General features: G+C 32.8%; 1 protein-coding gene across 2 annotated transcripts; it reads left to right on the forward strand.

Moving 5' to 3' along the window:
• The first annotated feature begins 882 nt into the window (after positions 1-882).
• LOC128179826 (uncharacterized) lies at positions 883-8,387 on the forward strand. Of its 2 annotated transcripts, XM_052847476.1 has the most exons (8): positions 883-1,008; positions 1,262-1,339; positions 2,338-2,397; positions 2,982-3,221; positions 3,386-3,436; positions 3,935-4,032; positions 6,391-6,601; positions 7,089-8,387. In XM_052847476.1, the coding sequence occupies exons 1-8, from the start codon at positions 1,005-1,007 to the stop codon at positions 7,748-7,750; spliced, it is 1,404 nt and encodes a 467-aa protein (XP_052703436.1). In that variant the 5' UTR covers positions 883-1,004; the 3' UTR covers positions 7,751-8,387. The 2 variants fall into 2 exon arrangements, with proteins under 2 accessions (XP_052703436.1, XP_052703437.1); XM_052847477.1 differs by lacking the exon at positions 883-1,008 and having other exon boundaries at positions 1,307-1,339; positions 2,338-2,408.
• Positions 8,388-16,630: the final 8,243 nt, after the last annotated feature.

Raw genomic sequence — 16,630 nt, forward strand, 5'->3', positions numbered from 1 at the left:
AATATAAACAAAAAATAGTAAACAACAATGGCAGGGTGATCTCCCTTAATATAAACATGTAAAAAATTAAGGTGGCATATACAAAGTTCTGCAAAGTTCTGCATAAAAACCATGATGCACACAATGTAAACATTAGCATGGATTTCTGATATTGGCAGACTATTACGTCTTTTTTAAAATTATAAATTTATTTGGACGGATAGATGGGGATGGTGGTGGATTAAACTTTACAAAGCGATTAATATCATAGGTTACGAAAACACGTCCTACTCACACTCGAGTAAAAACAAAATGTTAAACACCTGATCGAAATACTCTCATTTCATTGGCTAATGACAAGGTACAAGCGAAGGTCTTATAAATAGGTACAGGATGGACAAAATAGCTAAAAATAACAAAAAAAAAAAACCCGGAACTTAAATTAAAATTAGCGATACAATGATGACATAAAACATATTATTTGGCAATAATATTTCATTTAAGTATTTTATACATGTATTGAATAAAAATATGAGATCAAATTGTTTAAACAATCAGTAATAAAGTTATACAGAACCGGAATTTTCATGCATAAATACCGAGAAAGACAGAGGAGTTCCGCAAGGTGTGTGATACGGTATCAGCCATAGAGGGCTGATAACCTGTATCAGCCCCGGAGGCCGATACGATTTTTGTGATGTCATCTGTATCACGTATGCAAAAAAACCTGTAATTATTATTATTAAAAATGTAATATATGATATATATATATATATATATATATATATATATATATATATATATATATATATATATATATATATATACTGTGTCAACAAATTTCCAAGGCGCCGGATACAGCACATTGAGATTTCAAACCCGATTGAAACAGTAAATTTTAGACTGGTCCTCTGTCTCTATCGTACAAAATATAGCGCTTACGCATATCAGACAGGCATTGACATTCTTTGTAAATTTTGTCGTCGGTTCAGTCAAAGAGTCAAAGGATTTTTATAATACATAGGATGGGTTCGTATCCACAGAGAAAAAAAACTTAATCTAACGATTCTATGTATTTTGTTAAATGATAAACATATATGTTTTTAATCATCAAGGAATGATATATCAGTTATCAACAATCTATTAATAACTTACCTGATTAGTTGGAAAAACTACTTTCATTTTTGTGGAAAAAATATGTTAATGTTTTGTTTTGTTTTTTGAGAGAGAAAGAGAGAGGGGAAAGCATATCTAGTTTTAGGATGCTGAATTATTTTGATAGATAACAAAGCTGACCACAGCCAAGCAGCGAGCCTTAGCCCAACATCTCAGCAGAAAGCGTCAACATCTGCAGAAGATGGTAAGGACAGCTTGTTGTTTAATTAAGCGTAATTTCATTAATGATCTGACGGATAAGATAAGATAAAATAATTTTATTTTTCTAAATTCTTTGCCCTTTGTGGCACACAAAGGTAATAACAAATTAAAAGAAAAAATACATTAACGTCACTTACACAGACACAAAAAAGAGAGAAGGTTCCTAAATGACAGTTAACATTTATGTAGAAGAATAAAAAGAAGTGTATTTTAGTCAATTAAAGTCTCATTTAGTTGAACACAAGGCTTTTCTCGGTTGAAAAGAGCTATAAATGTAGCATAATACCATAATCACATTCCTTAGACAATAGCAATATAAATTTGTCTTTATTACATAAATTTTTAAAATTATTACATAAGCTACCCAAGGTTGCTATTAAAGGTTTCTTAAATGCATTGTTTGATGAGCAATCACATGTAAAATGAATTTCATCTTCCACCTCAGATATGGAAAAAGTACATTTGGTTTCATTAACAGAATTATTATCATAGCGACCAATTTAAATGGCTAATGAATAAGAGCTAATTATAAAGTTTAAATATTCTAAGATACTAACTACACATCCTTTTTTGGAGTTTTTATTGAATGTTATGTAATATAGATAATAGGTAAAGAATGTTACATTCAAAGAGATTTTAATAATTCTAGAAGAGCGCAATGCATTTTTGTCTTCGTTAGATGAATGTAATGTCCTTTTATAATTATTTCTTCTTCTTTTTTTCGTTAAAAGAAAATATGAATAATAATCACGTAAATAAAATAGTGTCATATTACATATACACTGTATGTTTTTTTATAACTAGCAACGGTGTCAATTTTTTTTTACCCCTAATCCTAATGAATGATGACATCATTACTGTAACGAGGAATGGGTCTATATTGGATGAGTTTCTACCACTGAATTTGGACTGGATACTTCTGTTATTATGCAAAACAATCTATTATCTTAATGCATATATCTTTTATTTTTATTTGTGAAGAATTGTCAATACAGTTTGAAGGCACTTCATTAGAAGATTCCGAGCAGCAGTCAAAAACAGGTACTTAAAATGTGAGGAAATTATTGGTGTGATTTAACATTATACAGTGCAGTTAGAGATGCTGATAGTAAAAACACATCCACAATTATTTCTAACTCCTATTGGTATAAAGCACAATATCATTTTTAACTCATATCTTCTAGAAAACACAATAAAAATGAATGAAATGAAGTCTCTATTGTGTCTGTAATGAATATTTTTTTTAAAGATAACGATAAACTAAACAACGTTTATATTATTTGGAAGTTGTAAAACGTGTATATTTTTTCAAGACTATGAATAAGCATATACATTGTACAATATTCTTCACAATGCTTCCCAAAATGAACAACTGCATAAAGTCAACTGAAATGTAACTGAGTAGTACCTAAAAAGTGACTGATTGGCAAGAATCTGTCGTCACTGTTCCAGGCCTTTCATTTAGCATTCAGTTGGCTATGATATTGTGTATCTTGGTTGCTTTTAATGTAATTTACAAACAAAATCAGAAATTTTATTATTTAGACGTTTTTACTAAAAATGGAATAAATAAGAGCATTGTTGCAAGATATTGTATTTCTGTTTCTTTTTTCTTTTTTTTTTAGAAATGATGGAAAAAATTATTAATTTCTTCAAAAAAGCCCTTCAGAAATCAAAAAAAGATGTGAAGCCATTGGAAGTGGCTAAAGCATGTGTTGGCCCAAATGCCAACAAAAGCAGTGTTAACAAATATTTAGACTGCCTCCATCGTGCAGAAATCATTACCAAGACTTACTTTAAAAAAGCAAAGGATAGTCAATCGGACCCCCGCTATAATGCCTTACCAGTAATAGAAGAAATCACAGGTATATTTCTCAAGCTTAAAATATTAGACATTTTTTTTAAAAATAAGGTGTAGATCTTTAAGGATATATATATATATATATATATATATATATATATATATATATATATATATATATATATATATATATAATATTTGATTTTTTTAAGACAAATTCTTTTGTAGAGAAAAAAATAAAAGAATTGGCAGCAAAAGTGAACAGTGGTTCAAAACAAGGTATGAAATCGGGACAGACATTACTACTGAACATTTATATAAAAAAAATAAGTTAGTGTGAAGTACGATCATAATGCAAAGAATAATTATACCGGTATACAATTTCAATGTAAAAATTCTAAATTTTCAATCACCACTTGCCGTTTTGCCAAAGAACTAAATTGAAATTATATTCAACCAAAAATATTTGAAAAATGTGTTTTTCCGCCCCTTGACCAGGGGCTACGGTTTCGAATGATGTTTCATATAATATAGCATGTACTATTTGTGAAAAAACAAACAATCATATATTTACGACATTCTTCTCAATACAAGAATACTCAGTACTCACTAATTTCGTATAAAAATTTTGAATTGAAGAAATATTTAAACCCATACCTTTATGTGTTTGCTGTAGCCGTCAATAGTTTGCCTTTTTGTGCTTGATTGACAAAATAATGTAGGCATTTTGCCTAGGAAATAAAAAAGATTGTTGAATTAATACTTTATTAATTTTAGAAAAGAAACGTTTAGACCAACCAGCAGTTACAGATAATGATGTGTCTCCTTGGAAAAACGAATCAGCTGCATATAAAATAGCAGGAACAGAAGATACGGTATGAATAAGCTCTCTCTCTCTCCCTCTCTCTGAATAAATTTTCTTATCCAGCTATTCACTGAAATATAGAAATAGTGTTCACGTTAAGGTATGACACTACGTAATCACACGTTAAAATATACAATAAACACATGTGCCTGACGTTAAAAATAGTTCAATATAAGATTGTATTTTGCATATATCACGGCCATAAAATTGTGACAGATGAGCCGGTCTAAAAAGGTTCAAAATGGTGATCATGACAAACCATGTTATTATTCTAGTACAGGGTATTATTTTATTAATCAAAGACGTTTGTTAACGTCAGATGCCTATGAATAAATAGTAATATACTTCATGGGTATACTAGTATCCTTATTGAACTGTTACCAACACCAATCAATCTTACCAACATACGTAGGTCTTTTTAGTTCACTCATAGTCACATATATACCTATATGGCTATTACAGCATCTGTGAACCAAGACAGAGAAAGGAAGCTGGGTATCCTATTCTACATACATACATTAGCTCGTACCAGACTTTACAATATTGTCTTAGCATCAATGGTGTTTTATATATATATATATATATATATATATATATATATATATATATATATATATATATATCTATCTATCTATCTATCTATCTATCTATCTATCTATCTAAAGCACTGCATAGAATCAACAACACTAGGCATCTTTAAAGTGTCGGATCTACGGTAAAAATTTCCAGATTTACGGTATATAGATACTAAGCCAGTAAATTGAATATATAAAGCACTAAAAATGGCTAACAACACGAACAATAGAAATTGTCAATTGTCAATTTCTATTGTTCGTGCCGTTAGCCATTTTAGTGCTTTATATATATATATATATATATATATATATATATATATATATATATATATATATATATATATATATATATATATATATCAGTAATGCCGATTCGATTGTTTTCTCTATGAACAACACGTGTATATACCAAAAGTATAGAAATTACACTCTATGCCTATGAACTTGCAAAAACTTTCCAAGATAGAGGGAAAAAAATAATTAAAAGGAATCCATTCATACACAGTGACATCACAGACATACAACTTGAAATATGAATACCGGTATCATAAAGACACCTATCATGATAGAACATGGCGATCCTTTGAAGAACAACGTTCATATTTTTCCTCACGAAATAATGATTAAACATTGTTATGATTTGAGCCAAAAAGTATCCAATTTTCAATCTCTATTAAATATCCAATAATGACTCTCCATTTTTAGATCTTTGAATGCTCCTCTGCACATGAGTATTTCTTTTGGTCAACTAAATTGTTAAGTATAATCAAGATACAAAAATCAAATTTCTTTATAATTGTTAAAGTAATATTAACAAGGCACGTGTCATGTTTTTGTTCACCTTTGCTACATATACTGAAAAAGTTCTGTTTTTAGTTGGGTTTTTTTCGTTTGTCTTTGATAATTTGTTGCTAACGCATAAAAACAGTTTCGATTGGTTAAAACTTTATATTTTACATGAAGCATTCATTATGTAAACTAAAACCAGCCTTGAACTATGTTTACGTAACAAAGACTGATGCTATGTATTTCGCTAACAACTCGACGACTGACACTAAAATGGCTGACCATTATAAGTTATATAGTATGTACCTATTTACTGGCTTTGATGACGATAGCAAGTTTATTGTTCCTCGAGACAGCAACTATTTCACGAGGCGAAGCCTTTATTCCCCGTTAAAGAAAAAGTATTTTTCGTGAGTTATTTTATGCAATACAAAATTAAACTTACTGCATATATGAACTTGCTATCGCAATAGTACATCAAGTTTATTTCTTGCAGAAGATTTTAACGTCGTTTAAAAAAAAAAATTTCCTCTTTATTTTTTATTATTATTTTTTTTTTTTGGTTGAGTAAATAGAATTTTTCAATAGTGCTTTTCCATTTCAAAATAAACTGTATATTTATAATATAATATATAATATCAATTTGCATATTTTTTGGTAACATGTTATGTTTAAAGTTGAAATTCGTGATGAAAAAGCTACTTGAAATTTATCATAGATAACTGAATTATGAATGTGATCGTTTGTAAAACTAGATCATATCATTACAATATATCTATTAAACAGAATACTACTTGTATATGAATATATCTTTTTAATTACAAAATTTTAAATGTTATATTGTTCTAAAACTCTGCTAGAAAATAATTTATTTTGAATCATACGTTCCAGATTCCACTTAAGGTAAATGAAAATAATGCGTGACTGAACGTAATTCATAACACAAAGTAAATAAATGCTTATTTAAGTTTGTAAACAATACAATTCTATTTTTGTTTTTTGTAAAGACAAGATCGGTGCCTACAGCGCATGCACCAGCTTATCCCTTCTCTAAAGGAATACATAATCAGAAAGATGTGTTATCCAGCATAGCAAGAGCAGAGGTCAGCAAAAGTGTTGGCCTTATTCACATTGATGGACAGCCAGTAGGGACAGGGTTCCGTGTGGGTGAGAAGTACCTGGTGACATGTGGACATGTTATACAGAACGTCATCAAAGGTCAGTGTTTGGATTTATTTGAGCCACATCTGATGAACAAATGGGTACTAGTACTCGGACATAAATTGGAAAAAAAATTAAAATAAAATTAGGCATTGAATAACACCGGTCAGGTTTAATGGTGAAGATTTAGAAAGTGTTTGCGCTGTATGTATGTGTAAACATAAACATCCTCATGAAACAAAATCAAAATAGCTACCTATATGGACACCACTTCAACTGGAAAGAAATAATCAAGTTATTAAACTTTCTTTGTCGTTGTTATACAATATTATATAAAGGTTTTGTTAATTATGGTTAAAATTTATCGGCATCGTTGACGTTGACATCAGTTTTTCACATTTTCGCACTGTACACTTTAACCATTGTAACAATGTTATATGCACAGTATATCCCAGACAAATCAAGTCCTTTGTTATAAGGATTATACATGTATACGAGACAAAAGTTGTCTGTTCGGTTCAAAATTTTCTTCTACATTTTGCAGTTAAGCCATATATACTTGATGGGGAGCGACTAGAGATAGAATTTTATAGAATTGCATACAACCAAAGGGAGGACCCCCGTCTGATCTTTGGCTTTCAGCCATTGGTTGCTTACTTTGATGATGATTATGACTTTGTTGTATTGGAACTACGAAGTTATGATGCTGGCGTTCCATATCCTCCGGCGTTAACTTGTTTTGCAGATGTTTCCGTCTCAGAGATTCACCTAGTGGGACATCCTGGCGGTCGACAAATGAAGGAGGACAGTGTAGATCCTAAGTGGTCACCTGTTCACGATAAGGAAATCATCCCATATATTGAAGATTTAGCTCGTTGGAGTATGGAATATTTTCCTGATAAAAGGGACTACTATAGTATATTACTAGAGCCACCCAGAAAAATAATGTTTCACACTACATTTGATACCGGATCTTCGGGGTCGCCTGGAGTAATTATTAGAAATAAGAAACCATGTGTAGCTGTTATGGTAAGAGGGGGAACACCAGGTTGTTTCTACGAAAATACCTATCCAGATTTAAAAGTGGAAGACCGTCAAAAAGTAGAATATGGTTATGCCATGGCCGACATATTTCTTAAAATGTTGGAATCTTCACAACAAAATATAAAGGATCTTGCATCAGAAATTTTCAAAGAATGGAACTAACCATTAGTTATCCATTCATGTTCGAGATTTTACAATTAATGGCATCTGCATTATGTAAAATGACTGGGATATGCAAGTGTTTGAAAGTGTAGAAGAACCAAAAAAAAAAAAAAAAAAAAAACACGGGGCAAAAAATAACCCTGCATACAGTATATTATTTATACATGTAAATATGTAGTGTATTAATTTATTTTTATACAGTGAGTGCTTAGATCAATTAGGACGTCTTTGATAACTGACAAAATATTAATAGAAGTTGCAGTGATTGTTTAAAAAACATGTAACTTATATTATGATCATATATTGTGTTAAAATAATAATTATAGCGAGCAGGCTTCAATTGTTTTATTTTCGCTCTTTTATACTTTGATGTCACGAAGGAGTTTTAACGCATTATCAACGTTTGTATGCTATTCGTTGGCTTTTAGAAATTGTTTATTCAAATTTGATGTGTTGTTCAAAAGGGGCACTTTTTTCCATGGTGAATTTTTCAAAGCCTTGAAAGGACACTTTAAAAAAAGTTGTGTTATTTAAATTGAATGGGGATTTGCAGATCAATTTTTAAGAAGTAATATCTGTATGAGTAAAAACTCCAAAAGCTTTGTCCATGGTAAAATAAATTTTTAAAAACATGAAATAGTTTTCTTTTTAGTTTTTTTTATTCCATTCCTATGAAGCATTTTATAGACTAAGCCCGATTTGATCCATATTGAAGTTTAATTATGGGTATGAAGGGTTTGTTTAGCCTCTTTCTATTAAGGAGTCCTCAACCAGGTATAAAATAATTCTAAGATGTATATTAGAACTATCCAGTTCTTCTGTGCTCTTCCTTAGGTTCAACCGTCTCGTTAACATAAATGCATTACTCATGAATCGTAGTAAACAGTAGAGTCTTTTAACTTTGGCATTTCAAGTTTTGGAAACAACACAAAAATTACCACGAAAAAGATATCGACAACAAGCAAGGAAGGACAATTTCTTTACGGTATAGAAATTTCTATGACAAGTTTTGACCTTCAGGTTTGGGAACTGTTGTGTACTAAAGTAAAAGTTTATAACAGTAGTGTTATTATAAAACTTGTAAAAAAGAATATTGGCTTGGGCTGAAAATTCTGAGATTATTTTACAGTGGTGAATATAAGACCAATGTGCATGTTCACCCTTGAAATTAAAGCACAATTCGTAAAATTTCATCTGGTCATATATCTCATTTTCATCGAACTTTCTCAAGTCGTCTTTTAACTTAAATATATTGGTGATTTTTTTGTGGGTTCTTTTTAATTTGTTGACGTTGCCAAAAATTACAATTGGTTTCAATATGAAATATTTGATTTATGATAGTATTCTTATTTTTGTTTAAAGTAGAAAAAATATCATAGAAAAATGTAAGTACTATCAACATTACGAACATTCTCCTGACACATAATCAATTCACTTTATCCTTTATAATTAATTCATTATGTACATCGTGACACATTTGCATCAGCTTTCAATGGATATATGTACATGTGTATAATTATATCTAAAAAGAAAATGGCGAAACATATATTTATTTATTTATTTATTTATTTATTTTTTTATTTATTTATTTTTTTGGCATAAACATGGTGAATTAAAATGAGTTTCACATTACCAAACAATATTCACTTCTTTCATTAAAAACATAGAATATTGCGACTAGAAGTACACCAGAAATTCTAAAAAAAAAAAAATCTTGGCCATGGAAGGGGTTAGAGTAGTTAAGAGTATTGAAACGTTAATTTAAAGATTTTTAGAAAAAACAAGTCTTAAAGGGGCATGGTCACGATTTTTGTTGAAAATTATTTTTTCGATTTTAATGTTTACAATGCTTCAGTAAGACATTTTTAATAGGCAACTAAAATATGGGTGTCATTTGTTGAGTTATAAGCGAGTTACAGAGATTACAATTTTTCGCTATGTAAACAAAGCTTTTGTTTACATTTTAAATGTTGAAGTGAAAATTTCAGTTTAAGACCTCAAATGAATTTATGCTTAAAATGAATACGAAGATAGACAAATCAGCTTGAAAAAGATTTTTTACTGGTATATTGAACCTATGTAAACAAAAACAGGGCACGAGCCTTGTTTACAATACGAAGAATTGTGAGCCCCTCTTGCTTAAAACTCATTGACTGGCACCCAAATTTCATTTGATAATTAGAAATGCAAAGCTTTGTAAATAAAAAAAACCAGAAAAATAAAATTTAAAGTCAATTAAAATTTGAATTTTTTTGGTTGAAACAAATGAAAATAAATAAATTATCTTCAAGTACTAGTATATTTCTTTGGCACATAATGTATCGACATATATACGATAAAAACAGTTTTGAAACCCAATGAAAACACCATTTTACTGTATCGTCTGCTTTGCATTTATTTACAGGTCTGTAATCTTTCTTCATATTGTACTAAATAAAAAGAAAATGTGCATTATTTTGTTAAAATATTTAGTTACATACATCGTATTTATAATCTTCAACACATGCATATGCACGTACATTATATTATTCAATTTTTTTTTATAAAAAATTACAATTAATTTTTTGACAAAGTTAACTAAAATCAAGAAATCTAAAACATTAAATTTTTACAAATGAACATTTTAATTGTTCAACTGTAATATCATTCAAAATAATTATCTTGAAGCTCGACAACCAGTTTTTGCGGGACAAAATTATCAACACCAGCCGAAACGGCAGCAGCAGAACAAACCCCAATGAGACAAACATCGTCAACAGTTTCAACGCCAACCCATCATCATTTTTTTCAGTGTAAGCTGCAGTGGGAGCAACTACACGGGCAACATCGAGGTATGTCCAATGCACGATGTTTTATCAATATTGTCGACATCACAATGTTGGCCAATACCGAGTACACATTGTGTTAATATCATATTAGTATAATTATTAAATTTGCATCTGCAGCGTACCATATATATCCTGTGTACATTTGCGATATCGCAATGTTGACCAACATCGAGTCGACATTGTGTTCACATCGTGTGTCTTGTTTCCTGTTTACATCGTCGACATCGCAATGTTGATCGATATCGGGTCGACATTGTGTCTACATCGTTCCTCTAATATCCTGTTTACATCGTCGATATCGCAATGTTATTCAACATCGAGTCGATGTCGTGTATACATCGTGTGATTTCTTTTCTGTTTACACCGTTGACATTGCAGTGTTGATTTACATTGTGTAGACTTCGTGTCTACATCGTACCAAACTCCTATAACCTGTTTACACCGTCGACATCGTAATGTTAATCGACATCGTGTAGACATTGTGTCGACATCGTGCCTTATATCCTGTTTACATCGTCGACATTGTAGATATCGCAATGTTGAGAAACATCGAGTCGACATCGTGTTGACATCGTGTTCCTTCTTTCCTATTTACATTGTCGACATCGCAATGTTGATCGACATCGTGTAGACATTGTGTCTACATCGTACCTCTTATATCCTGTTTACATCGTCGACATTGTCGATATCGCATTGTTGACCAACATCGAGTCGACATCGTGTCTACATCGTGTGCCTTCTTTCCTGTTTACATTTTCGACATCGCAATGTTGATCGACATTGTGTCAACATCGTGTCTACATCGTATCTCTTTTATCATGTTTACATCGTCGACATCGCAATGTTGACCAACATTGTGTATTCATCGTGTGCCTTCTTTCCTGTTTACATCGTCGACATCGCAATGTTGATCGACATCGAGTCAAAATCGTGTCTACATCGTACCTCTTTTATCCTGGTTACATCGTCGACAGTGTCAATATCGCATTGTTGACAAACATCGAGTCGACAGTGTGTCTACATCGTGTGCCTTCTTTCTTGTTTACATTGTCGACATTGCAATGTTGATCGACATCGAGTCAACATAGTGTCTAGATCGTACCTCTAATATCATGTTTACATCGTCGACATTGTAGATATCGCAATGTTGAGCAACATCGAGTCGACATCGTGTTGACATCGTGTTCCTTCTTTCCTATTTACATTGTCGACATCGCAATGTTGATCGACATCGTGTAGACATTGTGTCTACATCGTACCTCTTATATCCTGTTTACATCGTCGACATTGTCGATATCGCATTGTTGACCAACATCGAGTCGACATCGTGTCTACATCGTGTGCCTTCTTTCCTGTTTACATTTTCGACATCGCAATGTTGATCGACATTGAGTCAACATCGTGTCTACATCGTATCTCTTTTATCATGTTTACATCGTCGACATCGCAATGTTGACCAACATTGTGTATTCATCGTGTGCTTTCTTTCCTGTTTACATCGTCGACATCGCAATGTTGATCGACATCGAGTCAAGATCGTGTCTACATCGTACCTCTTTTATCCTGGTTACATCGTCGACATTGTCAATATCGCATTGTTGACAAACATCGAGTCGACAGTGTGTCTACATCGTGTGCCTTCTTTCTTGTTTACATTGTCGACATTGCAATGGTGATCGACATCGAGTCAACATAGTGTCTAGATCGTACCTCTTATATCATGTTTACATCGTCGACATTGTCTATATCGCAATGTTGACCAACATCGAGTCGACATCGCAATGTTGATCGACATCAAGTTAACATCGTGTCTACACTGTACCTTTTTTATCCTGTTTACATCGTCGACATCGTGTCTACATCGTGTGCCTTCTTTCCTGTTTACATCGTCGACATCACAATGTTGATCGACATCTAGTCAACATCGTGTCTACATCGTACCTCTTATATCATGTTTACATCGTCGATATTGTCAGTATCGCAATGATGAACAACATGGTGATATTCTATATGTCTTACATTGTATATTTCTAGTCGCGATGTAGACAATGTAAATTCGATATTGGTTCAACATCGTCGACATTGCGATGTCGACAATGTCGACGATGTTAACAGCAAAGACATATCGGCAATGTTGACGATGTAAACACGATATCGCTTCAACATCGTCAACGTTGCGATGTCGACAATGTCGACGATGTAAACGGCAAAGAAATATTGGCAATGTTAACGATGTAAATTCGATATCGGTTCAACATTGTCGACGTTGTGATGTCGACAATGTCGACGATGTTAACAGCAAAGAAATCTCGGCAAAGTTGGCAATGTAAAATCGATATCGTATCAATATTGTATACATCGCGATGTTGACTATATCGACACAGAAATATGTATTGGACATGAATGTCGATCAACATTGCAATGTCAACAGCAACAGTTGTGTATCCAAGTTTTTCACCGGCCACCATCATCATCAGCTTTGATATCCTCATCAGCAACAACGACAACGCCACCCCACTATCATCGTTTTGATCCATCTTATGGGACAAGTCTTTTTTCTCATATCATGGTTTCAGGTTCAGACCACGTAGCTCTCAAAAGGTTTAAATTTTATTATTTTTACCATGGTTCTGCTTTCATCACATTTCGGCAATCATAAATACATTGCTTCCCAAACTACGGTAATCCACTAAAATGGAAAAGTCCAAATTTTCTTTTATGAAAAGCCGCGCTTCAGGTTTCAATACACAACCAAAAATAGAAAGTCTACGGGGATTTTGCATTGTAAACGACGTGAAAAGTACCTAAATAATAACGTTCAAGAATAGTGCGAGGTGTTCCGAATCATAAAAGATGTCAACAATTTCTTTTATATATCTTCCTCTTTTCAAGATATGAGTAGAACTCTTCAGAAAACGTTAATGCTAATGCACAGGGCAGGGCAGTTCAAAAACTTCTTTACAATTTTAAAGTAAAGGTGCATAAAAGCTTAATTAAAGACATGAAATCGTCATCTGAAGTTTGCATATAAGGGTTTATGTTATAGCCTGCCTAGCAAGATCCAAATTTTTTTGATGCAGAGTCTGTCTCCCAATGCTGTTGTTACAAGATGGTAGTGATGGTTCTAGGAGTTGAATACGAATCTAGCTGCCCTTCTCTGCACCATTTCCATGGAGCCAATGTGCTGTTTGGTGTATTGGTCCCACACTGTTGAATTCATACTCCGAGGATGGTCTAATAATAGTTTTATAAGATTCGTCCTTAGAATTTGGTTTGCAGCATCGTATGTTTCGTCTGATAAATCCAAGGGACTTGCATGTTTGCCATGTGTGTGATGTTGTTTATATGGTGATATAATTTCAATTCTTGACTGATGGTAACTCCTAAGGGTACTTGCTGGTTATCCCCTCTGTATTTATATGAGGTGTTGCTATTAGATTCTTCAGACTTGGAAACGTGGATTACAGTACGCTTTATGAGTTAAATGACATTAATTTTGCCAATCACTATTCCACTACTCTAACGCAGCTACATTGTAGGTCTTCTCGCGATTAATTGGCTTGTAGAGAAGAGGGTTATCTGCGAAGAAGAGTCGGTTGTTAGATCTCAAACAATCAGGCATGTCGATCATTGATGAAGGTTAGGAATATAAGAAAGGCCCGAGTAATGTTCCTTGTAGAACACCAGAGAATACATGTCTACGTCTTCTGTTGTTGGCAGTCTGTCCTCTATGATAACCTGTTGTGTGCGACAAGATATAGGAAACACGCGATCCAATTGAGGGTATGACCTTTAATAATTCCAAAGAACTCCAGTTTCTGTAGAAGTCTCTTGAGGGACACTTTGTCGAGTGGCTTGGACATCAACCTGTTCCCCGGCTTCCGTACTCCTGGTGAGCTCAAGGACAGTAATGATGACCTGTGTACGTACCAGAATCTCCGTACGCGTAAACATTCTGTTTTCGTATGATATTTTCTGAGTGAAAAGTGATAATGTGCCAATGAAGATATCTTGGATATTTTCCCTTTCATCGATTTTAGTTGTAAACTTCTTTCACAAGTATATGTATTTTTTATTTTTAGAAATCGTTAAAAAGAGACGGAAACAATATAACTTAATTAGGACAAACTTTGGCAGAAACATGTTATTAAGCAAGCAGGCAAAATCAGTATACACTGCATGTATATTTAAAGTATCCACACTGTGACAGATTGGGTATCTTCTTGACACATGCACCTGACGTTACATGTATACATGTATATATTTTTCTCATGATAAAAAAAAATACATGCATGTATATATCCTCTACCTAATATTATTAACGTCAGGTGTATGTGCTTCTTGAGTATATGAAATTCAGACTATTTTAAATAATATATATTTTGATACGTTGCTATATGCACTCACGAACAATAATTGGGGAACAACGGTGAAAGAAACGTTATTATTTGAGAATGGAGAACTCGATAAAATTATTATTTTTTTATTAATTAACTCATTCAATTTGATGAAACAATTTATCCACTTAGTTTTATAAATATGTTTCATGCTTACCAGTAGACTACATTCTTCTTAATTACAATTGGCAGTACACAGTAAGGCGAAAAGAAAAAAGAATCATGTAAAAAAAAACAACATTTTCATTTCGGATAACAAAATTCTGTGCCATTTCGTTTTTCTAATATTTCTTTCTTTTTAAACGTTTGGTTGAATCTGATTGTGTACATTGGATACTTCAGACAGGCGCTTCACCACGTCCCTCGAAAAGGTAGGCTCTTAATCTCTTCAAAATAGAACGAATATCGTAAATTATATATAGACAACATGGCAAGTTAAATTAAGTTCATCAGCACCCCCTCTCTCTCTCTCTCTCTCTCTATCTCATTTTTACAAGTAAAACCATGTCTGTGTCTGTTTTAGTAGGAATCTACAACGCAGTATATTGATATAGGAAGAAACTTCAACTATCATGCACAGATTGGTAAAAGTGCCAGCATTAGACAGACGGGCAAAAGCAAGAGTCATTCATGTTGCCTCCTTGATCATCCTGACTTTTTTGCACATCGAGGGCATTGTAGCCATATCCACAGGAATATGGTTAATTGATAGGATGAGGAGAACATCATGTGAAATCTTGAATCAGTTTATCGCAGCAAGTGTATTTTGGTTAGTTGCTGGATTGTTGTGTATATTAGTGAGCATTCCAGGTGTTTTAACGACTGTGAAAAATCGTCAATATCTCCGCCCACCATACTTTATCGGAGGTTTTGCGATCATCATCATCCTTGAAATAACAGTTGCAGTTGTCGCCACGCTGGACTACAGGAACCTATCAGGAAAATTTCAAAACCAGCTCCTTGATTCTATTTCAACTTCATCTCAAAGGAAATGCTGGAGAAAATTGCAGACTGATTTTGAGTGCTGCGGAGCGACAAGTTACGAGAACTGGATTCCCAGCTCTGGGCAAAATATTTCAGCTTTAAACAGCACTTTGTGGGGTCTGTCATCATGTCAGTGTGCAGAGGAAGATAACGATGAATGCGCAGCGTTTACTGCTACCTCGCAGGTGAATAATATCCTTGTTTCTCGCATCTGGACAACATCTTGCTATCAGTCATTGTTTACCCATATTGCCATGCAGTGCAATTTCCTACGCATTTTATGCCCCATTGTGGCCATTTCACAGATGTTTGCGTGCACTTTTCTGGGATATGTTTTTAAAAAGATATTGATTAACAATTCTGTTCAAATTGTGAAGGAGAAATATATGGTACAGTTTTCTTCACAGGCAAATCTTTGTAAAAATTCAAAGAATGATGCGGGCAGTTCTCAGGACAGAGGCAGTTTACATATTTGATCATTCAATAAAAAACCATCAGGTCTATAATATACCTCCTTAAAATTTTGGAGAAGTTTTTCCTAGAAACCAGAAACTATTATTTGGTAAAGAAAAAGTCCACATTTATATTTTGAAACTTCTAATTATACTGATAAATCAGTTCAAATCCAAATTGATATACAATTTTTCAAAATAATTTTTTTCTACTTTTTT

The sequence above is a fragment of the Crassostrea angulata genome, chromosome 4, assembly GCF_025612915.1.
Source record: "Crassostrea angulata isolate pt1a10 chromosome 4, ASM2561291v2, whole genome shotgun sequence".
Lineage (NCBI taxonomy): Eukaryota > Metazoa > Mollusca > Bivalvia > Ostreida > Ostreidae > Magallana > Magallana angulata.